At 44.2% G+C, this 26,297-nt stretch overlaps 1 protein-coding gene across 4 annotated transcripts; it reads right to left on the minus strand.

Moving 5' to 3' along the window:
- On the minus strand, window positions 1-26,156 carry dip2bb (disco-interacting protein 2 homolog Bb). Of its 4 annotated transcripts, XM_027007812.2 has the most exons (40): window positions 25,906-26,156; window positions 17,072-17,143; window positions 16,395-16,550; window positions 15,857-15,982; window positions 14,809-15,069; window positions 13,968-14,123; window positions 13,481-13,498; window positions 12,861-12,980; window positions 12,482-12,679; window positions 12,128-12,219; window positions 11,906-12,016; window positions 11,201-11,324; window positions 10,816-10,925; window positions 10,559-10,661; window positions 10,279-10,343; window positions 9,389-9,482; window positions 9,193-9,312; window positions 8,925-9,039; window positions 8,602-8,741; window positions 8,109-8,245; window positions 7,848-7,928; window positions 7,604-7,731; window positions 7,309-7,423; window positions 6,900-7,101; window positions 6,615-6,727; window positions 6,430-6,453; window positions 5,897-5,977; window positions 5,536-5,659; window positions 5,227-5,348; window positions 4,977-5,088; window positions 4,730-4,839; window positions 4,433-4,563; window positions 3,740-3,908; window positions 2,441-2,611; window positions 2,276-2,337; window positions 1,984-2,041; window positions 1,811-1,885; window positions 1,551-1,725; window positions 1,271-1,394; window positions 1-1,177 (listed from the first exon to the last, which is right to left on the minus strand). In XM_027007812.2, exons 1-40 carry the CDS (start codon window positions 25,988-25,990, stop codon window positions 925-927), a joined length of 4,833 nt encoding a protein of 1,610 aa, XP_026863613.2. In that variant the 5' UTR covers window positions 25,991-26,156; the 3' UTR covers window positions 1-924. The 4 variants fall into 4 exon arrangements, with proteins under 4 accessions (XP_026863613.2, XP_026863614.2, XP_026863615.2 ...); XM_027007813.2 differs by lacking the exon at window positions 13,481-13,498; XM_027007814.2 differs by lacking the exon at window positions 6,430-6,453.
- Between the last annotated feature and the right edge of the window lie 141 nt (window positions 26,157-26,297).

Consider the following 26,297-nt stretch of genomic DNA (forward strand, 5'->3'; position numbering starts at 1 on the left):
TTAGCAATCCTTAACCTTTATAGCATCCACATACAATCAGGCCTACTCTTATGTTTGAAATCAATTTGAGATGTGCATTAATGACACAAATGGAAAATAAATTGCTCAAAAATAACATTGTATGATAAAAAAAAACTGCATTTTTACACACCAAACCTAATAATGTTCCAAATAAAAGTTTACTTTAGTTCAGTGTTTGTAACAAAATGCTGTATTTTAAATTCAGCTAACTGAGCCATTTTTAGTTATTAACTCAAAGAAAGCTCAAACTATTAAACTGTTATCTGATAATACAATTCAAGATCTTTATATAAAAACCTATTTTTGAGTTGTAGTGGATGTGGTTAATTAAGACTGATGGGTATTTCTGTAAAATAAAAGTGAATATTCAATATGTAGAAACTAGTACGTGGATGTTGCCAAACACATAAATTAAACAAATGCTCAATAAAGTCATGAATTTGTCAATACCTTGGGATGTGTTTTAAGAGATCATTACAAGATCTCTTATAACATGTTCCAGAACAAAACTCTCAACTGACCTTTTTTTTTTTTTTTTTTTTTTTTTTTTTTTTTAAAGTGCTTCAACTTATTCAGGCTTGGGAAGGGGATTGGGGGAATTGTGGTGCAGTACCCACAGTAAAATTAATTGTTTTAAAATCAGAGTAGTGCCATGAAATATCCTGACTTAGGATAAAGAAATGTTGTTTCATCAGAAGAAAGCTGTATAAACCTCTTATCCAAACACTAGTCCGCCATGATGTTTGCAGTTATAGTTGACATTTTGCCTGTGGTGAAGCAAGAACAAAGTTTTCCTCACATACCATGAAGACTGAAACCCAGCATATGTGCCAGCCTCTGTGCTCAGGCTTGGAGAGCTGCTCCAACACATTCTTCAGCTCCAGGCCTTGGAATTGGGCTAGCTCACATGTTGTAGGCCACGTATATGGGGTCTAACTGATCAGCCAGAAAGGAGTCTCTCAAGTGCATCCTCTGCTTCTCACCACGGGAGTTGATAGGGATGACCCCAGGGTCAACAATCACCACCACCCCGACGATAAGGTGGTGTTCCTCCAGCACCACATTCGTCACCAGCGGGACCAGGTCTAGCGCATCCTGCTCTGATCCACATAATTCAGACACCACCACCAGTAGATTAGTCCAGGTAAACACAGCACTGGGGACAGAGAGTGAGGGAGGGAGTTTATGAGATGGGAACCTGCAATAGAACACACAACGTGTTATTGTTGCATACTAGCATGGCTCTTACCTCTCTCCGATACTGCGATGAGCGCGTGACACGCTGGTTTCTATGTCGATGGGGTGGTACCGCAGACCCCTCAGCTCCAGTGTTTCATCCAGAGAACCCACCACAAATAGAGCATCATGACGTTCTAGGGGAGAATATGTAAAACAGAAAAATTCTCTGTATTTAGGTTTGGCTTCTTTACTTTTGCTTTTGTTATTTTTACATCTCTATATGGTGGAAGTAGATGGATGTGTGTGTGTTTCCATCTTTATCCTTCCTTTTCCATCCAATTCTTTCTCACCTCCACTTGAGTCTGTGAGTTCAGTTCTCTTGACAAAGCCCAGGTATCCAGTCCTGGCCCAGAATGTGTGCGGGTCTCCAAAGCTGAGCTTGGTATTGAAGTGGTCAGCCTGCAGACTCTCCTCTCCATAGATGGTGTAGTAACCAGTCGCTGTATGAGGACTGTTCACCCAGATCTGAGAAAGAGCCATGACGTAAAGACCACAGCATTCAGTTTCCCAAGTCAGCCACACACACAAATACACAATCAGAGGCACTCACCTCTCCCAGATGAGAATCCCCTAGTGGTCCTCTTGTCTCTGGATTCACTATTACCACTCTCACTCCAGGAAGGATCTAACAGAGGAAATCAAGCGAAAGGTTTTTTGTAAAGAATGCCGTCATAATAGCTTAGCTTGATCTGACACAACTATAAAAGGAGAACTTATACTCACTGTTCCAGACTCCATCAAGGAAAGAGACTGTGGTGCACCTCTCTCTACCAGCCGTACCCTAGAAAACACAAACATACCATGATCAGTTCAACAGAACTGTGCTAAAGCAATATTCATAAACAACTCCATCCAGTTGTCTATAAACCCAAAAAGCACATGCAAAATACAATTTACCAGTCCTGAGTGACCTTACAGTCTTCATATAAGTTCAGTGTTTCTTTGTACACACTGAGCACCCTAGGAGTGCATTGCCACTCTTAGCTGTATTGGTCTGTGCCTGGATACATCATACCTGTCATGTCGTAAGGACTTCATGTCCACGTAAACAGTAGAAGGGTCTGGTCCAGTGGTTCCCTGAAAAACACCCACACCCACACAATGAGCAAAATTTACCAGTAAAATTTAAACATGTCCGTCAGATAGACAATAGACAGACAGTGGAACTCCATTCAGCTACCTGCAGACAGATAGCCAGGTTGACTCGGGATCCGAAAGCAGTGCTGACCGCCCGTGAGGAGAGGCCGAGGTCTTTGAAGAGTTTAGAGAAGGACTGTGTGAGAGCCAGGCGGGGACGCTCTTCAGCAACCACCACACAGCTCCTCACACATGACACGTTCACGCCACGAGCCTGCGCACAGAAAAGAAGATTGTGGAAGGCAGGCAAGAATAGTTTCATGAGTGGTTTGATGATGTATGTGTGTGTGTGTCTCTGTGTGTACATGTGTGTGCAATTGTGTGAATGTGTTAGTATGAAAGTAAATCAATTGTAACCACACAATTACTTCTACATTTTTACAGTTGTTGTTAAGCGGTTAAGGGTTCCACACATATGTTCATATGTTGATGGTCTGAAACTCATTCATGTATGCCAAAAAACTAATATAACATCCCCTCAAGGGGTTTTAGATCATTTAGACAGGTGGGTTCTGGATAGTCAGGTGACATTAAATCCAATGACTAACATGACATGACTGAATTCACCTCCTCTTTATCTGTCTAGTCAATAGCTAAAATCCTGCAACACTACTAAGGTGCTTGGGTGCTTGATAGAGTGAAGAAGTTCACTGTAAGAGAGTTTACTTTAAGTTCCCCTTTTAGAGAGTGGTGACCACCTTCTGGGGCTGAGACATTTGATCAGCACACCAGGAATAAAAAAAATTGAGGATCCCAAATATGAGAACTGAGAGATAACAAATCACCCATCCCATTGTTAACGCATGCACACACTTGGATCAGGCAATATTTGTGCGTGTTATTTTTTAATCATTCATTTTAATATTATGTAAATACTCAACTCAGTTCTCAGTTCTATGAAATAATACATTTTAAAAAAACCTACAGTTTGCCCTCACTCTTAGGAGTTTCCCCTCATTGTTTGTTCTCCCAGTCAATCAAAAGCTCAAAATTTCCATAAAGAAAAATCGATGCACCGATGTGTATGTCAGTGTATGTCTGTAAATTAGGTCCAAAATAATGGTCTGGCATTAACAAAAGGGCATTCACATAAATATATGAACATATGTTTGCCTGTCATAAACCTTTATAATGTACTGCAAAATGTATTAGCATGCTCTGCAATTTCAAAAATGGTTTAGCAACCAGGCACTTGTATGTGACCCGATTTTATTTTTCCACCAAAGCAAATTTTTATCTGCATTTGGCAACTGGCCAGTGTTAATTTTGGAACTGTTTGTGTATAATTAAATATTTCTGTGTGTGTGTGTGTGTGTGTGTGTGTGTGTGTGTGTGTGTGTACCTTCAGCATCTCAGTCTGTCCTCCAAGTCCCTTGGTGCAGAGCTCCATGACGGAGTAGGAGCAGAAGGTGTCCCTGATGCGGTACTGACTGAGCGTGCTCAGCCATAGAGCCAATGAGCTCTCCAGCTCCGTAGGAGGGATCAGGATTGATTGATGACCTGAGTACACACTAAAAAAATACAACACTTACAGCATTAAACATACACCTTTAAGGAAGACTGTAATTGTAAAGTGTACCACAGTAGTTTTGCTTCTACAAGATTCGATTGGGTGAAGGTGTACAGAACATTTCCTTGCCCCGGAAGTTTTCCATTTCCCACTGACCTACAAAGCGTTATTCACCACGACCCATCAAATGAAAGCATGAAAACAGTAATCTAACAGTTTACAAAAAAGGAAGTCAAAATGAAGAAGCACAAATCTGAGGAAAATCAAAAAAGACTAGTGCTAACTGAAAATATTATCACACTAATACTTTATTATTTTCACCTTTTGTATTTTATTACAATTATGTAATATTGATTTAAAATGAAACTGTTGATCGTGTTTTTGCTTTTTTTGGAGGTATTGTGTACAGAAAACAGTTGACTCCTAAATAAAGGCTCCAAATCTAATGCATTACAGCAGGAGGCTATGAGAATCTGCACAAGGGGGAGCTGGAGCCTTTCTCGAGGTCTGTGTGACGTGTCCTACCTCGCAAGGCACCAGAGCACGAAGCCGAGGCCACAGTAGGGATCAAGGCAGATGGCTATCTGGCGCGAAGAGTAGAGCTCACACTGCAGCTTTATGGAGCGACACAGAGCACTCATTGCCGAATGGGAGATCTGATAGACGACCAATCAGAGGCTTAGACACACAAGGTCAATCAAAAACTGAGGCACTAAGCAGTAAGCTTATACAGTCTGAGACAAATGACCATAGATATGGTGGGCTTTTCTGGGTTTATTAATCGTTATTATTGTTGTAAGCATTCCAGGGCCCTCATCTCACCTTTACCCCCGTAAGCATGCCTGTGGTGGAGACACTGAAGTCCAAATAGGCAATCATGTCAGCAGACGGAGGCTTGTAGATGGATGGGGGCCGCTTGCGAGGAAGATCATCTGAGAGAGAGAGGAGAGAAGGCAATTACAGCAGTGTATCGAGATTTTAAAGAACGCAGAGCTGGTGCAGTCCTGGATGCTGAACTGTTTGATTACGTGCTAATCTTGGAGGAGTGCGTCAGTGCGTGTCTCTGTACCTGTGTCTATTATGATAGGCCATGTTTTTATGTTAACACTCGTAGCTGCTTCTTTTGATCTCAGGATCTTCATTAGAAGCTGAGTCGTAAGGATACAGGCAGCTTTACTGACCTGAGTCGGCAGGAGGAAGAGAAGAATGAATCATTGGAGATCATTTCTGCTAAAAACGAATTCAGACTGAAGTAAAATCATTCAGATGGTTTAAAAGGAAAAGCCCTTGTTTGATTTTCCATGCTCACGCAGTCTTACATCGATGATCATACGGACTGTGGGAAGCGTGGCTGATAGGTTCTGAGGATGTGGCGGCCTCACGGTGACGGGAATACAACCAGCATACAAACAGCCATAAAATGCAGCAATTAGATCGATACCTGCACAGACAGAGACGCATTCACACACACACACACACACACACACACACACACACACACACACACACACACAAAAACACACACAGATTTACTCTGTTTTAGCTTCACATAGTATGCATGGTTGAAATTAAAATGCATGTGTCTGTGTGGGTGTGTACATAGGTTTGTGAGTGCGTGTGTTTCTCACCTGGTGGGTATAACAACACAACATTCTCTCCAGTGTTGATGCCACTTCTCTCCATGAGAGCAGCTGCAATCTTTTCGGCTCTTTTGTGAAGCTGCACGCATGTGGCTGTACACACTGCCACGCCCTGTAGCGGGACAGAAGCCAGGGAGAAGGGAGGGAGGTGAAAGAACAAATTTATACTGGGAGCAGAATGCCTGCATCTTTACATTAAGGGTTTACTGTAAACACTAACTTTATTGACTATACAAACAATAGGGTTGCTCTGCTGTTTGTGTACGCATGTGCATGCAGGTATGCCTGTGTTTGCGTGTCTGTACATTAACTGTGTGTGTGTGTGTGTGTGTGTGTGTGTGTGTGTTACCTTTGCATTCAGGAGCACATACAGCACGTGGTCAGGATCTGTTTGTGCTCTCCACTGCAAAGCCTCAGTGAGGAACTGATGCTGGATAGGGAAAGTGAATAAAATGAAACCTGTCACATCAAACAGCACTAACAGTGCAGATTAGGACAGGAGCACCAGTGTGTGCATGCTACATGTGTATGCTACATAATGCAAGGGTATTCAAATCTGGTCCTCAAATGCAAATCCAATCCTGGACTTTGTAATCACTGGTAGTTGTTCGAACATTTAACATAACTGCCTGACCACTTTGCCAGTACAGAGAAGGTCTCTAGGTCTACCCCTTGAGGAGTGTGATTTGAATCTCCCTGATGTACCATCATGTAAATAATTAACACCAAACAATCTGACAAAGTTCATGACAGAAACATCATATCACATTTAAAGAAGAGATCGAGTGCAGACCAACAGGCAATATCAAGTTCCATATGGCCTGCTAGGGGTAGCAGTACCCTCTGAGCAGAAAGTCCTGCCACACTATGAGCATTCCTTACCATCATCGTAGGCCACATGCACAGCTGCGTCCCAATGAAGGCATTAAAACATGACACACAGCTCGTTAGCATAAGGAATTTGACTCTCAGTCTCTCAGTGCCATAATTACATGTATAAGTGACTGTCATTGTCTGACAGTGTAATGGTGTCTGATTGTCTGGTAGTGGTGAGGGTGTTTTCATACCTTTCGGACCAGGTCTTGGTCCTCTATCATTCCCAGATCTCTGCCTGCTGCCTGAGCGATTCTTTTCCCAGCAACTAGGTTGCCCACCATGATAGAAGCAGGACCTACTCCCACTACACACAAAGGCCAGACAGTACAAATTAGACACTCAAATTATACTCATAAACAATCACAAAATTATCTGTCTTGGGTGGTGTACAAGATATATAAGGTGCTATATAAGTCTAATTTTTTTATTACTCTTTTTTAGTAATGTAAAACACACAGACCCCAGTGCACACTCACCTGGCTGCTTCTGGCGGGGTTTGGGCATGTTGGTGACACATGTGTGGGGGCACATGAGAATGTTGCAGGGGTGCAGTGAACCCTCCAGAAAGAGCTGTTTAGTCTCAGAAATGTGAATGCCCCCCAGGGGCGTCTTTGGCAGCGTGTTGGCAAGAACCAGTGCCAGGCAGTACAAACCCACTTGGTGAATACTGTCTATGGCCTAGAACACAGAACCAGCACCAAAGGGTCTAAATGAGTGGGGAACTCATACTATGACCCTGGAATGGACTTAGAGGAGAAGATGATGAGATGACAGATGAAGTAATGAAATGGAAGTGAGAATTAGGTCTTCACATCAAGTGTCAGCCAGTTCTGGAACATACCATGCTTAGGCACGTACCACGTTAAGGAGCATTAGGGGGTGTACCTGCAGTACTCTGCTCATCCACTGGAAGCTGTCCTCTTCACTGGCATCTGGCTTTTGCTCCGCCACAATTACTATCCGCTCATCATAGAAGACTGTTACTGAGAACACAGCAATCCTGCCAAACACATGCATATTTGCAAAGATACAGTATTCACTTGGGTTAATTACAGAATAAAAGTAGCAGAAGTATAAAGAAGTGATAACATTCAGAATCTAAAGTTCTCCTTGTTGGCCACATGGTGGCAGTGTTATCACTTCGGCTGCACTGCCAGACCACTGCAGCAGAACCACATACCTGCCCCTGTACACGGTTTTGACTGGCTCTACAGCCAGAGCTGTAGCCACAAGATCGTCAGCATTGTGGCGACGCCCGCTGACCATCAGCAGTCCCTCGATCTTTCCCACCACAAATATCAGACTGCCCTAAGGTGCAGACACCACACAGAGCCAGACTTAAATCATTCCTCTAGACAAGCTGGAAAAGAAATGGGTCTCCATCATCAGAGATGTATGCATTCTCCCTGCTCGGCCTGTCTTACCGGTCCTACAAATCCCAGCAGCCCTGAACGCACAAATGGGATTTCTCCAATAGGGACACCGCTGGCGTTAACTGGTATCACCTGCAGGTGGCGCACATCCGAACAGGTAGCATATAGGATAAAATACTTAAAATACTGAAAAGCTTGTAAAAACTAGGATAATATCTTGTTAACTTATATCTAAATATTACTTATATATGTATTTTAGAATTTACCATTATCACTTATAATAAATCATTGATCATTTTATTATGGACAGACCTCAAAGGTGTTCTTAGTGACTCCAGACAGGCCGTAGTACATGGTTCCCCCAGCGCGAGAGTTCACCACAATCTCTCCTATCTCATCAGTCTTACACAGCATGGGGGGCCCGTCAGGCTTCACGATACACATCAGGGCTGTGACATGTGCACACACATGCATAACTCATAACCAAGATAAGAGGTGCAAGATGAGCTGTGGATGGGTGCTGTAGGAAGTTAGCATTCCTGCACAGGGGACACTCAGACGTAATGCACAAAACGTCATCACACATCATCGTCAGCAAAATCACCTTCGCAGCATTACAGTGGCACTCGTCATAGTGATGTGAAAGTACTGGAGCCAAAACCTAAAAAAGGAAACTATCAGTGGTATTCCTCAGACTTTCTCATTTCAGTGCCATCATGGATTTGATGTGATGTGTGGGTGTGAAAAGGGTTCCTGCTTTCACAGCTAAATCCTCTGCTCTTGTGTGTGTTTTTGTGCCCCTCACCTCCGGGCATGACATGGCCCACATCCTGGACAGTGAGGGCAGAGTTCTTGTCTTCTGTGTTGACCCTGATGACTCCATGACTCAATCCGGTCATGGATAGGACGGCACGGGCTGGAAGGGGGGCCCCAGGAACACCGGGTCTGCAGAAATGAGCACGTGGGTGGGGCAACGGGGCAGGGTTTGTTATTTCTGTTGTTTGTATGTCGTTTGTAAATCTGCTGGCCCATTGAACACCATCTATAGATCCTTGGTGGAGTGGGCAAGCAAGTCTTCAGAGCGACCGGTGATAAGGTTCAGAGGGACAGGGATTTTCCAGGACATACCTACGGATGGCCACAGTCATGGCCTCAGGGGAGGTGGCACAGGGACATATGACCTCCGGCTTCAGACCATATGCCTGGAACACGTTCAAAAACGCATCACACGATGACACAGACCCTGGGAGCGATCAAACCAAGAGAAAGACAGAAAAGCAAGGAGAGCAAGAAGGGGAAAGGAGAGAAAGAACAATTTTTTTTTGCAAAGTGTCAATGTGTAAATGATTTTTTTTCTCCCATGATCCTTAGTGGCAGCTTAATTGGCGAATCTCACAGGGATTGGCTCCATCGGCGACGATAAGCATGCGCAGGGAGGCCAGGCTAATGTCTCTCTGCTCTTTGTGGGCCATCATGGCCCAGTGCAGGTCGCGACACTTCACCAAGGCAACTCGCGCTATGGAAACAAAGCGAAGTCAGTTAATGAACTTTTTTGAGTGTGTGCAAAAATTCTGAAGCGTGTGTGTTGCTACCTTTGTTTATATGAACTCGTTGGACCCAGGAGAGAGGGCAAGCCTTCATCACTGCATAAGGGACGCTGATAGTGTGAATTCTGTTCATTATACTCTAAAACACAAGAATAATATACACACCTCTATCTTCATTGTACATAAATATTCTTATGAAATGCCTATACATTTTGTTTTACAAAGGTGTTGACCACCATTGTGAACTCAAAGACATCATCTGCCTGGCGTGCTTCTAAGAACCAGCTCCTTAATATGACCTCACACCTCCACAACACATACACATACACACACACAGCATGCGTGCTCTTAAAAGAACAATTATAAGCGTGTTTATAAATTCATCACTGGAAACATGGACTGGTACAGTCATACTAATATGTCTACTTAGTGCATGTATGTGCTATGCTACTTACATGTGAAACACAGAGATGCATACGTATAAGGGATGTGTTAAATTGAAGTGATGTAAGGCCAGTCTCTTTAAAGGGGAAATCTTAACCATTTTTGTGTCAAACCGCTCAGTCACAAAGGTTGATTCTGCTGGTTAAATGTCTATCCAATATTCTGCCGTAGGGGAACAGTAATAGGTTTTGCAAACTGTCACATGTAGCATTTCACCTATAATCCTTAAATGAAACAAAGTGATTTGAATTAAAGTGAAAAGAAAACTTTTATATAAAAGTAATAATTTATTACTCCACTAAGCTTTGTCCAAAAACAAAAAAAGTCCACCAACATCCACCAAATTCACCACACTCTTGTCCATTAATGGTAATTAATGAAATTAATGAAATCCATTAAACCGCCAGACAAGAATGAGCAGGCCTCACAGAGCCTGGTAGAGGAAGTAATATACATCAGTAAAGACAGAGCATGCATGCTCCAATACTCACAGTGAGAACTCCATGCCACAGACCCATGTCCTTCTTAAAGTCCAGAACGTTCACCAGTGTTTCTCCTAACAGCATACACAAGTGCACAGAGAGAGAGAGAGAGAGAGAGAGAGAGAGAGAGAGAGAGAGAGCGCAAGCATTACGGGCTGTAAGGGCTTATTATACTGGTGAAACCGCATCTCTGCTCTGTTCTGGGCATCTGGGGGCAAAATGAACAAGCATCCTGGCTTAGTCTCACTGGGATGTGAGAATGCCACATTTCCATGGTAACAGAACTCACCCTCGCAGTAGTTACAGGCCTGTGTGAGAGACTGACAGTGTGTCAGCATGGCAACCTTCGACACGGCAACACCCATCACTGTCCCCTCCTTACATGCTTTATACTGAGACAGAGAAAAAGAGATTAGTTAAGAAATTCAAAATGAGACAGAAAGACAGAAGAACTGGATGGGACTGATAGCACCAATGCTTGTGAGATACACTAATTAAGAATGAGAAAGAGAGAAGACGCTGGGGTACAACATTAGGCAGTTGTACCTCTATATATGCCGTGTCAGTGTTGGCTGTTGGTATATGGGGCTGCCAGTCTTTTGAAGGTTTGGTGAGGTACTTGGAGTCAGTAATCACCCATTTCAGCCTTGGCCAGCCTTTCAAAAGCAAAAGCAAAATAACTATCTTAAGGCTATTCAGTAAAACATCAGCTATTAACAGTGGGCACACGCAGCCTTATGAATGCCACTCAATGTCTGTGGTAAGTGTCCAAATGAGTAAATTACCTGTAGGACTCAAAATTCAAGCAGAACTACTTTTGAAATTTTTCAAAGACATTCAATTTCCTCTTTCAGGTGAAATGAAACCATTCATGATCTGAAAGTCAGTATCTTTCTTTAAATCACAGAAATGTTAAGGGTGAGAGTCTGACCTTTGAACTGCAGGATTTCTCCAGTGGGGGTCTTAGGTAAACCCTTCAGACAAATCTCACTGGTGAGGGCTAGACTCACCCCACAGCTCCCTAACAAAAAGCCCACCTGACTACTGCCTGCATCCTGTATAAACATACACCCACACACAGGTCACACACACCACACACCCTGAACATCAGATGGAGCAGGTGCTGAAAACAGATCATGCAAACTCATGAAAAGACTGAACGAGTGGTTTATTTGGGGTTTTGACACTCGCTGGTACTGGCAGCGAAGGTTTGGATTGAAGGGGGCAGTGTGTTTAGCTCATATATTATGGTGGGTTTGGAACACAGGGGACGGTTGGATTGGATAGTTAGAGGACGGTGGATTTGGAACATAAGAAATGGTGGGTTTGAATTGTAGGGGATGGTGAGTTTGGAATATAGGGGACAGTGGGTTTGGATCAAAGGTAATGGTAGGTATGGATCTCAGAAGAAGGTGGGTGTGGATTGTAGGGGACAGTGAGTTTGGATCGTAGGGGATGGTGGATTTGGAACATAGAGGACGGTGGGTTCAGATCGTAGGGAACGGTGGGTTTGGATAATGGGGACAATGGGTTTGGCCTGTAGGGGATGGTGGGTCTGGGCTCACAGGGGGCAGTAGATTTGGATCGTAGCAGACGATGTGTTTGGAACATAGGGCATGGGGCTTGCTGGTGTTACCTTGCGAGACAGTGGCACCTCTATGGGCACAGGAATGACCTCTGCAAGCAGACAGCCATAAAAGGCCACCCAGAACATTCCTGGGTCACTGTTAGGGTACACCAGCGCCACCTGGGTTTAACAGCAACTTACTGTTAGCAACTCAGCATGGACAGAGCTCTTAAGTATATATAAAATTATAAAATGCTCTTGTTGGCCCCCAAGGCCATTCCTTGTGCTCACCCTGTCTCCTGGCTTGAGGACCTGCTCATTCTTGGTTCCCAGTTTATTGAGGAGGGTGTAGGCCAGCTTAACACTACGACTCCACAGTTTCCCTGGCAACCACACACTAATTAATCACTTACAGTCTGACAAAGTACATCTGTCAAGGGAAGAACCATGTCAGTGAGGGAGAATATATAGCATCCTTTATAGCACTAAAGGAAGCTCACAATCTCATCTGAGTCACCAGACCACAGTCACAAATATCTAGACTTTCAACACTAGATTTGAAATGATCTACTAATAGAATTAAGAAGCATACAAACATCCACTCTAACAATTGTTACTGATGACTAAATAAATAACATCTTTTACCATATGTGAGTGTGTAGAGTGGTTTTCCTGTAATGTCAAGGGCTGTGAGGGCAGGGCTTTTGCCCTGAGTGGCACCCCATCGGGCCAATGCAGCCTGGAGGGCGGGAGGCCAATTACTGACCACACCCAGTGGCTCACCCTTTACAGGGATTATCTGACGGCCCTCTGGCCTTGGGGTGTTAGGATCTGGCCGAGGAACTATGAGAGAAACAGAGACAAACACATATGATAATAAAAAGAAGATTAAGCATGTGACTATATGGATGTATATTGTGTGTGTGTGTGTGTGTGTGTATGAGGCTCACAAAACTGTGTGTGAAAAGTGAGTGAAAAGAAAGAAACACTGGTGCACTTCTGCTGTGTGGGTTTGGATGGGCACCTTCTACAATCTCCTCTTGATCATCCATAAAAAATTCGCTCAGGGGAGGGCGCTTGGGCCTCTTCAACGTGTTGAGCAGCTGCTGGATCTTAGTGGACACACGACTGGACACGGGAACACCTAGAGCAGGAGTGGGGCCAGGCATGTGAGGGGGTGAGCCAGACGAGTGTGCAAACACACACTCACACACACACACACACATACACTCACATATATACAAACACATTTGCACTCGCACAGTCCTGACTCAACAGCAAGGCATGGCGTGAGAAGACATGTTCTTGACTGTTACAGGAGGCCATCGGTCCTGGTCAAACGGATCCACACATTAGGCCTCTGTTTAGTGTGACAGTGACTAGATGACTGGAGACCAGGACTAACAACCCACTGTGGAGATGAAGGCAGCACTACACTGGCTATAAGGAGAATAACAGACTCGGCAATTGGTTCTAAAAGAAAGGAGGACCACTCATCCTCACACACGCGCACACGCGCACACACGCACGCGAACACACGCGCATGCACACACGCGCTCACAGATGCGCACACTTTTAAACAGACACGAAGAGCAGGCCAAAGGCGGGGCTTGAGGGCAGGGCGTGGCTAGGGCAAAGAGTTACCTTTCCCCACTCTTCTCACTAACAGAGAAAAGCAATGAAAAGCAACACGACACACGTGGAGAAAGAGTGGAAAGAAAAAAACAAATCAAATCAGATTTGATTAATAAGACATTCTGATTAAAAGTAAATAATTAGTTCATTTTCAACCAAATCAATACTTGCATCTTTTTTAAGAGATGTGAAACAATATACAGCTATGGAAAAGTATTGTAAGTTATGGATAACACAATATCATAACATTCTTTTACTTATAGGTTCTCTCATACACGCACACAATCTCTGACGTCTTATGACTCACTCCAGTACAACAGTAGGGCACACATACTCGCATACACACTAGTCTTTCCTTCCCCTTGTTATGAATATCTGAGTGACTTTGTACATTAATTCTTTACCCCTATACACACATTCATTCTCTCTCTTTTCTCTCTCTCCCTCTCTCTCTCCCTCCCTCCCTCCCTCGCTCGCTCGTTCTCTCTATGTGTACCGTCAGCTGTCTCCATCATGCTGGATCTGCTATGGCCGCGGCTCATGCCTCTCACGATGACGTTGGGGGGTAAGTCGACGCGGGAGTCGCAGGCCCGAGCCAGGTCCTGGGGCTGAGGAGTGCCGTCCGGGCCCAGAGCACCTGCTCCCGGAGCCTCTGCAACACAGACAACACCCCAGTAAATGACCATCTGAATGAATAAGGATACCAATAATTTCAGTGATAATGGTCAATGATAATTTCACATGCTTAGAATCAATGAGGATTCAACTTCAACACACAAACACATGCACACACGCGTGCACGCGCACACGCACACACATGGACTGGTGGCAATCATATGTGAACATCTGGCAATCCCAGTCATTCATATGACCTTAATAACCAAGTTAACTAACTCATGGGATTACCTTTTGTAATGAGATTAAAAACAAACAAATAAAGAAATTTAAATGAAAAAAAAAAAAATGCTAAAATATAAGTAAACAATTAAGAAAAATGAGAGATGAAATGAACTTGAAAGTAAATGTACTAAAATAGCAAAAAACTTCAAAGTCCATTACCAAAAAAGAAAAGAATTCGTGTACAGCGTGTGTCCTCAGGAGCCCACAGACACGCCCCATTTCCACGGTCTCAGATGAGTGTGAGGATGTGTCTTAATACCAAGCTACTGTCTCAGCGTTAAAGCTCCCTGAACAATCAAGAAACCCAATGTCTGCTCCATTTGTGCCGGGAGACAGCAAAAATGAGGGGTCCTAGAGAACTGGGTTAGAAAATACCGATGTCCTAATCACGCGGACCCCAACCAGGTGTGCGCGCGTACGTATGTGCCCGTACTCACCGATGCGAGCGTGAGCAAAGGCCTCAGCTAGGGCGGAGGGATGGGAGTGGGAGAAGGGCGGCTGGGTGTAGGGGGGCCCCTGCTGGCTCTGGGGCTGAGGGGCCTGCGGAGCGCGGGACTCCCCATGGGACATTGTGGAGGATGCTGACGAGGAGGAGGTGGAGGACCCATGGATGGAGCTATTCATCCAGGAATCAGGAGACTGCTGCTGGACCCCACTTCCTCCCAGGCCACCTTCATCATCAGAGGAAGAGGAGGAGTCTGAAAAGAAGATTGAAAACGAGAGCGACAGAGTGAGAGAAAGACTCGATTAACGTACAAAACCTGCTGCCGTTTTCCAACCACCAATGGGCTCCCCGAGGGTGTAATGATCTCTAATTAAGTGAATGAGCATGGTTAATCAAACAGTAATTATACACTACATTGACTTAAATACAGGCACCCAGCTGCTCAGGACTGTCAATCTTGAACAAAAAAAGTCTAGAAAAAAAATTCTCATGTCTAGCATGTCTCATTTTGGTGATGAGTAAAGCATCCTCAGAGGTGCTGTGACTCATGAAAGGAAGGTTTCCAACTGACACCATTATTCATATTATCTGGATATTATGTCCTGGCCCCTAAAACATTAACAGAGAAAGCATATTACAATCTGACAGCTAGTATTATTTCTTTAGATAGAAGGGCCTAGATTCTTTGGCTGTGGGAGGATGTGGGAGAGGGTGGGAGTAAGTGGGAGTGCGTGAAGAGTGTGTAGGAGCGGATGGGTATGCATGTATGCGCATGAGAGCAGGTGGGAGCATGTGGGAGCAGTCTGGAGCATGTGGGAGTGTGTAGGGGTGTGTTGGAGCGCATGGGAGTGAATGAGAGTGTATGGGAGCATGTGGGAGCATGTGGGAGCAGTCTGGAGCATGTGGGACTGTGTAGAGGCGTGTTGGAATGCGTGGAAGTGAATGAGAGCATATGGGAGCATGTGGGAGCATGTGGGAGTAGTCTGGAGCATGTGGGAGTGAATGAGAGCGTATGGGAGCGTGTAGGAGCATGTGGCTACCGGGTGGCGTGCAGGTCTCGATAGGTGACTGCACGTATGTGGAGCGGCGTTTAGTTGGCATAGGCAGCGCCATCTTCTCCTCCTTATGCTTAGCCAAGGCAGCCTGTACAGCCTCAGTATGGATATCTGAAAGAGAGAGGGACAGAGAGAGAGAGAGAGAGGGACAGAGAGAGAGAGACGGAGAGAGGGACAGAGAGAGAGAGAGAGAGAGTGGGATAAAGAGAGAGAGAGTGGGAGAAAGAGAGAGAGAGAGAGAGAGAGAGAGAGAGAGAGAGAGAGAGAGAGAGAGGGAGAAAGAGGGAGTGAAAAAAAATGACAGTGTGTGGTAGCTTTTCTTCAAGAAACCAATACATTTATAGTAAACATGTTCTGAAACCATTAAAGGTTTAAATCTTTAAAGGTTTCTGGTCAAACCATTGCAACCGCAATTACATAATTACACTTGCAGTGCAGGAGCAGATCTGCACTGCCCACATACGTTGCTAAAATAATGTTTCAAACATTGGCCTGACAATCTATTGCAGAGCTTGGTTATCACCTGATCTATAGCGCTCATCCCTGGTGCCGCTGCTACGGTGAGGTCGCCGGGTGCGGCGCTGCCGAGAGGAGGAGGAACTTGAAGAAGCATTGCTAGGTGGGGGGGCAGAGCTTGGGCCTGGGTCCTGTCCCTCATACTCTGGAGGTGGGGCCAAATCTGTACACAATAAGAGTGAGTGACGGACAGAAACAACACAGGAGAAAGAAAGCCATCACATGTTGAGCTATTCAGTTCTGAAACCAGAGAACCAGAGATTTACAGGAACACTCTCCCCTATGACTACATGGAAGATTGTTATAGTTTGTGTGTGGACAGCAAAGCATCACTCTATAATCTGTTTAATAAACAGCAGAAGCAAAACATTACAGTATTTGTGGGCAGTTTTAAAAGTTTACTGAGTTTAGCATTGACTGAAGAAAAGCACACTGTCCGCATATATGAACCCGGCATATATTCTGACCACTAGAGGGAAGTGTTGAGTGGGCGAGTCAGAAAGAGAGGACATGAATATGTTAAGCAACTGTTTCAATAATCATCATCATCATCATCATCATATGAGCTGGTGGACAAAATAGAGAACACAAAACAAACATGAACAAACGCCAAAACAGGGCAGATGTGAGAGAAGAGGAAGCAGAATGAGAAGAGAGGTGAGGAGAGCCTCCTCCATGTCATACTTTGTGTTTGGATGGTGTAAGAAGCAAGCAGCTTGGCCCTTTTCTTCTCATAGCCTTTTTGTGTGATGTCGCCTACAAACAAAGGAAGAAGCGAGATCTTTAAATACACACGAGCATAAACTCTTACAGGTAAGGTATGTGTCCTACAGACACACAGACCCCTGAACCCCACCACTCTCCCAAAAGGCAGCACATAATAAACCGAAGGACAGGAACGTGTACAGTGATCTCAGAGCCACTAACAGTGTGGGGCCATGCTAGGTTTTAGCCGCATTGTAAATGCGTGCGCATTCACTTTAAATGCAGCACATGGCCGGGAACAAACACAACCAGATTCTCTCACACAAACACACACACACACACACAAACACACACACAAACACACTCTCTCACATGCAACCTGTCTCTTTGAAGAACATTCATCAGATGTTCTGTAAAATATTCAAAACAACAGTCTGTGTGCAGCATAGCATCTGTTCCTTTAGAAATTTACAAACCAATCTTAGGCTTGCATTCACTTTTTTTGCCCAGAGATTCATTATCACCAAAATAAAATACTAGCAACACTGTAGAAGATGATGGAAGAGGAAGACAGCAAGAGAGAGAGACAGAATGAGGGGGAGAAACAGAGAGGAAGAGAAGAGAAAGATGAAGACAGTGAGAGGGAGAGATACAGATGAGTTATGTTTTGCGGTTTTTTGTCTTCATGTCTAACCCTGGATCTGAAGATGCAGAACCAACATTGGCGACAATGTAATATAATGTAAATGATTACTATTTGACAAGCTCTTTAACCAGCAAGTGTGTTCTGTGTTTCCAGAGAGAGACAACAACACACAGCAGCCACTCAGACTCAGCCAGGAAGTGTGAGACAAGATATTCCTTTACAGAGATAAGCACAAGGACAGGATCCACTTTAACACCACAGCTGAACACAGTACTCCGCCTGGGTCCCATTAGGGCAGCGCACTTCAGCCCTGCACTGAGACTATTAGGCTAGGTCTAATTTTACACCAGCTCAGACCTGCATTGGGACTGTTAGGCTAGGTCTAATTTACACCAGCTCAGCCCTGCACTGGGACTGTTAGGCTAGGTCTAATTTACACCAGCTCAGCCCTGCACTGGGACTGTTAGGCTAGGTCTAATTTACACCAGCTCAGCCCTGCACTGGGACTATTAGGCTAGGTCTAATTTACACCAGCTCAGCCCTGCACTGGGACTGTTAGGCTAGGTCTAATTTACACCAGCTCAGCCCTGCACTGGGACTATTAGGCTAGGTCTAATTTACACCAGCTCAGCCCTGCACTGGGACTGTTAGGCTAGGTCTAATTTACACCAGCTCAGCCCTGCACTGGGACTATTAGGCTAGGTCTAATTTACACCAGCTCAGACCTACATTGGGACTGTTAGGCTAGGTCTAATTTACACCAGCTCAGACCTGCATTGGGACTGTTAGGCTAGGTCTAATTTATACCAGCTCAGACCTGCACTGGGATGGTTAGGGAGGTCTAATTTACACATGTTGCTTCTAGACATCTAGAACGTACGACATAAGATATATTCAAACAACAGGATTGATCAAATAGTCATTCCTAATTCTTACTGGACTACAGAGAACATACACAGAGAACCTTGGACAAACCTTTGTGTATTTTGCTTTTATATGTTGTGTATTTATATATTGTGTATATACACAAGCAAATGAACTTTCATTCAAGCATAATCTCTCACATACAGTATTTATCATTAAGTATAGCTCAATAAAGCTGACACATAATCTCCTATTTGGCACAACAGTTTTGTCCCACACTGTTATTACTATAATGACAATAAAAAGATAAGTTGTGCCAGTGTCAGTGACAACATGGCTTTTACCATATAACAAGATGGGATTGCACCACAGGAAAGGATGTAAACATTTTACACATTTTACAAGGATGGCTCAGATGTTGTCAAGATCAGACTTCAGTTTTGTTTGATTATGCAATGTCCTGTAGAGTGATAACACTGAAGAAAACAAGAAGAACACTGTTCTATGATATGACCCTTGGAGTCCAATCTCCCTATAGCCTCTACACATGTTTGCTACAACTATAAAGTTTGCATCTGTGCCATTTGTCTTTGAGAGCCTCCTCTTCCTGTCCTGACTTTAATCTCTCCATATGCACTCTTTCCCTTCTCTCTGTGTACTCTTTCCACTACAGAAACATACACAGAGCACATTGGGGAATTTCCCTGTCCCTGTTCCCAGAGTGAAAGAAGAGAGAGAAAATGTATAGAGAAGAGAAGAAGAGAAGAGAAGTTGAACCCTGCAGAGATATGATGACTCTGAGGGCACTGGGTTTCACACATTTAGTTAATTTGAAATCCTGAATTTAACACCCCATGCCATTCCAATCTGAGCAATCCAACTTGCAAAGCAAGTCATGAATCAGTATCTGTCAGTATCTGCCAGGGTCTAGCAGTCAGTCCACAGACAGCGTAAATGTCAGATGAACGTCTCTTAGTGCTTGCCATGCTTATAAGAAATAGCCAAAACTATTCTCATTCTGTGTGGATTTTTTTATGCCAAGATACCTAATACATCTATTAACTTGTCATTACAACGTGTAAATGATATCCTGTGTATGGCTGAATTTATATTCCATTATATTCCATAAAATGTACCGAAAACAGACATATGTCTTTGTTTAACTATGCTACACAATCCCAGCCCAATGGTTTCTCTCTCTCACATAACACATTTGCACATGCTCACAAACACCAGATGCTCTGAATGTTGGAACACTTGCTATGAGGAGCAGTGTTTCTGTGTGTGTGTTTTTTTGAAAGTATGAGGCAGTAAGAGAGCCTCACACTTTCACTGAAGTCATTTGTTGAAATACACACACACACACGCCTGCAAAATGGTAACTCATCATTCTGTAACTGTCAACACCATTTCGCACTTTACAAAAGTCTTCTTTCATTCTCTCTCCCTCCCTCTCTCATGGTAACACACACACCCCAACCAGATATTCACACACGAGCTTCCTCTTCCTACGCATAATGTCAATATTTCTACTGCTCAACCATCTTGTCCTTTGACACAGTTACCTGTTTACCTGCAAGCACTGAATGCATGTGTATGTGTGTCATGATGACTGGTTTCAGAACTCTACAGCACTCGACAAGCCCAAAACAAAAACAGGCTTGTTTTCAACACATGCTCTTCCCACCGGTCCCAGTGCGGCCATGGCAACATGGGCTGCAGTGAAGCCTCGGTGTGATCGTGCAGGTGCCAACATGACTGCGATTCCCAGTGCTCACTTCTGGGACACACTTAGCCAACTGACTCCCAGCACACCTTAACGACTATTACCACAGGAGTGGAAAAGATTAATGCAAGTTATACCCAGAGGAAAAAAAAAGTTCACAGGGAAAGCAAGCAGAGAAACTGCTTACAACACAGTACAGGTATGTGTCTGAGCTCAGATAGCACACAGCATGGGCACCCAAATGCCCCCACACACACCCTGTGATGTCACTATCCATCGCAACGTTTTCCTCTAGCCATCGTCATATGCCAGTTACGTAGAAATTGCCCAACCCTAGTCGGACCAGCTGTGGACCGGAGTGTCATGTAGCTCCGCCCCCACACACAGTCCCCATCTACTGTCGAATCACAGCATGCCTTACGCTGGGCAGCTTCAATGGTAGGGGAGGCCAAATACTCAACTCAGTTTCTACCAGCGAATCAAATGACCCCCCCCACCACATCCCCCCAGTTCATCTCTTAGACACACCCATGCTCAGAGGTGAATTTTTTAGCCTTTTACCACGCTGCAGGGGACATCATTTATTCACATATGGGTGTGTGTATGTCTTTATTTATGGGAAAAGCAAGACAGATCTTGCTTAAAGTCCTTTAAGAACTGCAGTAGTAAAGTGTATTCTGTATTCTGTCTAAGCATGCATATATGAGAGGAGAGACAAAGTAATAAGATGAAAATAAAGGGAGGGAGAGACTGTGCCTTAACTCTATGACCTAGATTAGGGCAATCTCAATCTCAATCTCTCTCTCCCCCAACTACATAAACCTTCTTGTCCTTTCATACATACTGAAGAAAACCAAGCCATTAAGATTCCCTCAACACACAAAAAATGCTTAACACAATACCTCCAAGGCTCTTCAGTTTCACACACACACACACACACACACACACGCCTGCACAAACTTACACACACTCATTTGATCATCTTAAGTGCATAAAAGTGGTGGAGTCTGTGCTCTGAATTCCAGTAGAGATCATGACAGCTTACCCCTGAATTTTTCAATAGCACTCATTGTGTGTGTGTGTGTGTGTGTGTGTGTGTGTGTGTGTGTGTGTGATACCCCTTTTCACTCACTCTCCCTTGTGAACACATACACACTGAATGTGCTGATTGTGCAATCATTATAAGTACACTCTCTTCAAGACAAAATGACAGCAAGTCCTGATAAAAGAGCAAGAGGTTTCTGGGAATTGTAGTAACATCCTCTCTTAATCTTAATATGATTAGGCTCAGTGTTAATCATCATTTCTACATTTAACCAGTGAGTTCCATATGATTCTGAGGTCATGATCCTCTTGCATTTTATCTGAGAGTTCAGCTCCTGAAAGCAAGCAGCTCTATCCCAATTCAGTCTTCCCTCCCTTCAGTTCTCTGTAACTGCTCTCTTCTGACTTCCTGAGATGAGAGAACCAACAGCTCACTTTACACAAAAGACACTCAGCACTTCCATGTTGGTTTCTACAGGATCACAGCTGCTGCTGTATGGGATATTGGTTCTCTCCTTTCACTGACAGCACTGATCTGTGTCTCGAGTAGAGATAGTCTCTACACTCACACGTGTTGCAGTTAGGCCCAGCTCATTCTGCAGCATCTCCACAAGTTTGGTGTTGTGAGCAGGATTTAGCTTTAAGTAGACTTGCATGTATTCACCCTTTTCGTGTGAAGTTTAACATGCTGGAGTAAATTTTCCTACAGCATCACCATGTTACAGTCATCTTCACTCCTGGAGGGAGCGTTCAAAGTTTGCATGTCCTGCTATTCAGCACTTCGTGATGAAGTGCTTTGAAAAGCTAGTCAGAGACTTCATCACATCTTCACTGCCAGCCTCCATGGACCCACTGCAGTTTGCATACCGCCACAACCGCTCCACTGACGATGCAATTGCACATCTGCTCCACACTACACTGACTCACCTGGACGAAGGGAGGGGAAATTATGTTAAAATGTTATTTGTCGACTACAGTTCAGCATTTAACACTATCATCCCCTCCCTACTCACTACTAAGTTGGGGGATCTAGGACTGCATACATCCCTGTGCGACTGGATCTCCAACTTCCTAACAGACAGACCACAATCAGTACAGGTGGGCAACTATGCCTCATCCACCCTCACCCTCAGCACTGGAGCTCCTCAGGGTTGTGTCCTAAGCCCCCTGCTCTACTCACTGTACACCTACGACTGCACAGCCACTTCCAGCTCTAACATCATTGTCAAGTTTGCTGACGACACCGTTGTCGTGGGTCTGATCTCGGACGAGAGGGCCTACCTGGAGGAGATTAAACACCTGGAAAACTGGTGCCAGGAAAATAATCTCCTCCTAAACGTCAGTAAGACAAAGGAGCTGATCGTGGATTGCAGCAAGAAGCAGGAGCGGCACTACCAACCTGTGAGGATCAGTGGAACCACGGTGGAGAGAGTAGATAGTTTCAGGTACCTTGGAGTTCACATCTCGCAGGACCTGTCGTGGTCCCGCCATACCAACTCCCTGGCAAAGAAGGCTCGTCAACGTCTTTACCACCTCAGAAGCCTAAGAGACTTCAGACTGCCCTCCAAAGTACTGCGGAACTTCTACACCTGCACTATCGAGAGCATCCTCACGGGGAACATCACAGTCTGGTTTGGGAACAGCACCAAGCAGGACAGACAAGCACTCCAAAGGGTAGTGTGTTCAGCAGAGCGCATCACTCACACGGAACTTCCTGACCTGCAGACCATCTACTACAAGCGGTGCCAGACCAAGGCCAGGAAAATTGTGAAGGACCCCACCCATCCCAACAATAGACTCTTCTCTCTGTTGAGGTCAGGGAGGCACTTCCGCTCCCTGAAGACCAAGACAGAGAGGCTGAAGAGGAGCTTCTTCCCACAGGCCATTCGGGCCCTGAATCAGGGAAACTGATAAACTGTGGGGACCACCACCACCATGTAACATGACTGTATATCTGTATATATAAATTTATACTCAATTACCTTGTTACACAACAACTGTAGATATGTTATTATACAAAATGTATCTGTACATTCTGTAGATTGTGTACATATATACCCAACCATATTACACCTGCACTGTACATTCTGTAGATTGTGTACATATATACCGAACCATATACATTGTACATTGTGTATATAATCATAATATACATATATTGTACATACATTGTTAATATATTTTGTACATACATAGAATATATATATCTGCATATATATATATATATATATTTTTCTCTATGCACCCCTGTTTCTCTTCCTCAGTTTGGACAGAGCACTCTCCACCATTTCACTGCGAGTTATACTGTGTATGACTATGTATGTGACGAATAAACCGAACTTGAACTTGAACTATCTTACCATGACGTTTGGGCTACTGGTTTTTGAATGGTAAGTGAGAACCACCTTTTTTCAGTTTAACACTGACGAGCAGTGGTGGAACGCCAGGTGCCCACTGCAGTCGCAGTGGTGATACAATGGACACCTAGGTGCACAGAACACTGCATACACCACCAAAGAGAAGAAACACTTCTACTCAGTCCGAGCCCATCAGCTATGTCTTCAAAGAGCCACAAAGAGCATGTGGCATCAGGGACAGCAAGACGAATAGTGCCATAGCCACCTGAATCAGTTAACCGCACTGTTCCTTGACTTAAATGCACTGGATCTTGACTTGAACGCACTGGTCCTCAACTTAAACACTGGATCTTGACTGGAGATTACTGTAGACACACTCAGAATGTAGATTTGCACTCGCCCTACCCTCTGGAATGTGTGCTGACACAGACGTTGTCCAGTGCAAGTGAAATGGGTTTATGAATGCAAAACTCTGGGAGAGTCAGGATAGAATAGACCATGCTAGCATAGCCACAGCTCTTCTCCGTAAACAAAGTGTCCTCTTCCACGTGGATGTTCTCATTCTACTAGCTGCCAGTAGCACTAGGAAAAGGGGTTTCGAACCTCCTAATCACATACACACATTGATGTGGAGGCCAAATACCCTTCTAAAGAAATTAAGATGCACTTAAATTGATTATTTCTTTGGCTCTGGGAATGAGTGGCTATATTGTGAATGTTGCAGTTCTCTGTTTCAGACCCATAAACATCAAGACTGTTGGTGGAGATTGAGGACTGTGCCGTGCCAGGGATGCATTCTGGGCTCAGCAACACGAACACGCCATACTGACACACGGTTGGCATGGCTAACACTGTGCATATCCAGCAGGGGATAGCACACATGCACACACACTCATACACACACACAAACAAACATGCATTATTTATGACAGGCTGGAGAATGAGAGTGAGAAGGAGAGAGAAAGAGACCTAGGCTGAGACTGGTGAGGAGAAAGAGAGAAGAGCATGAGACTACCCTGGAGGAAAGGAGGTTTCAACATATTGTGTAAAATCTAAGAACCTGTCACACCATGCCAACAACTCATATTAGTGTCATGTAAATATAGAAAGATTATTACAAATAATTTAGTCTGCACTCAATTATTTAATTACCCATTAGGGACGCACATTCTTGGCCACTTCTACTAAACAGCTCAGGTGTGTTATGTAGTACAGGTGAAAACCTTGCTTGAAATTAGATGATTTTATGTAAGTCACACAAACTTGCTCTTTTAAGTCATATGGTTTTTTGCTTTATGCAAAACACTGACGGCGGACAAAACGCCGTTGCTCATCTAATAACCTATATCCACACACCTGGTACTTAACAGCCAGCCTAGGCCTATTAGGTTTCACTTGGGACAACAGGTTTTCTTGCTCATAGGTTACTCGATGCGCGCAGTGCCTACGGGAGAGACGTGGCCGACCTCCCAGAGCAAAAACACCCATGTTGATGGTTGGTTCATCGCGAAAGAAAACCCTCGCCCTGTTTTTAAGGCTGCCAGTAAACGCCGCGCGTTTGGCAGATGTTCTCGTAATGGTGACTGATAATTATTACAGGAAGGGGTCATTTTAAACCAACGCTCAGGCCATCGCCACACTGCAACGACTTGCTACGTTGCCTGTTTTTGCCATTGTCAATTACTTAACAGGCAAATAACAGCCAAAACCTCACCAGATAACTCGACACCTTATCGATTAACACTAACTCCAAAAGGATTCGAGTCGCTTGAATATAAAACTTGGCAACATAAAACATTGAATTCATACTAGCTAGATAAATAAATGTTTCATCCACATACTGGCGATAGGCCATATAGGCTTTCACCACCAAATGCATGTTCGTTAACGTACATGTTGAATAAAACTAACATTATTAGAGATACGTTAAGCAGCGAGGTAAAATATCAGAAAATATTCGGTAAATTCTTCATATTTAAGAGACAGAATAGAGGCCAGCACTGCGCTAAACGCAAAACATAATCTCACTTTAGCATCTCCGCCCCGCAGGATGGAGATGTCAGAATAGGTGATTTAGCGTTTAGACATTTGGTGAACTTGTTCAAACATATGCAACTATCATTCTTTCGCCTTTCATTCGCCTAGTCCCTCTTTAACCAATTTTATGAAAGCTTACCTTCCGACAGCTCCAGGTCCAGCTCTGCAAGCTGCTCCCGGATCTCGACAGGCAAAGCGGACAGGTCCACGCCTCGGTCGGCCATCCCTCACCCAATACCAGGGAAACAGCAGTTCAGTACGGTTTGACAAAATTAAACACAGATTTCCCGGTTCGAGATAATAATAAATGACAGCTGTTAGATAGAAGAACGAACTCCATCGGTGAAATACTCCATCTCCGCCATGCCGAGAGAGAGAGAGAGAGAGCTCCTAACCAATGGAATCAGTCACATGAGTGCAGCCCGGATGAGGGGTGTTGTGACGGGGTCTGGATCCGTGGCATTTTTGCTCCCCCTGGCGTCACAGTTTTGGGGCGTTTGTGTGTCCTGAATCTGATGCCGTTTTTCATCT

The sequence above is a fragment of the Electrophorus electricus genome, chromosome 3 (genome assembly GCF_013358815.1).
Source record: "Electrophorus electricus isolate fEleEle1 chromosome 3, fEleEle1.pri, whole genome shotgun sequence".
Classification (NCBI taxonomy): Eukaryota; Metazoa; Chordata; class Actinopteri; order Gymnotiformes; family Gymnotidae; genus Electrophorus; species Electrophorus electricus.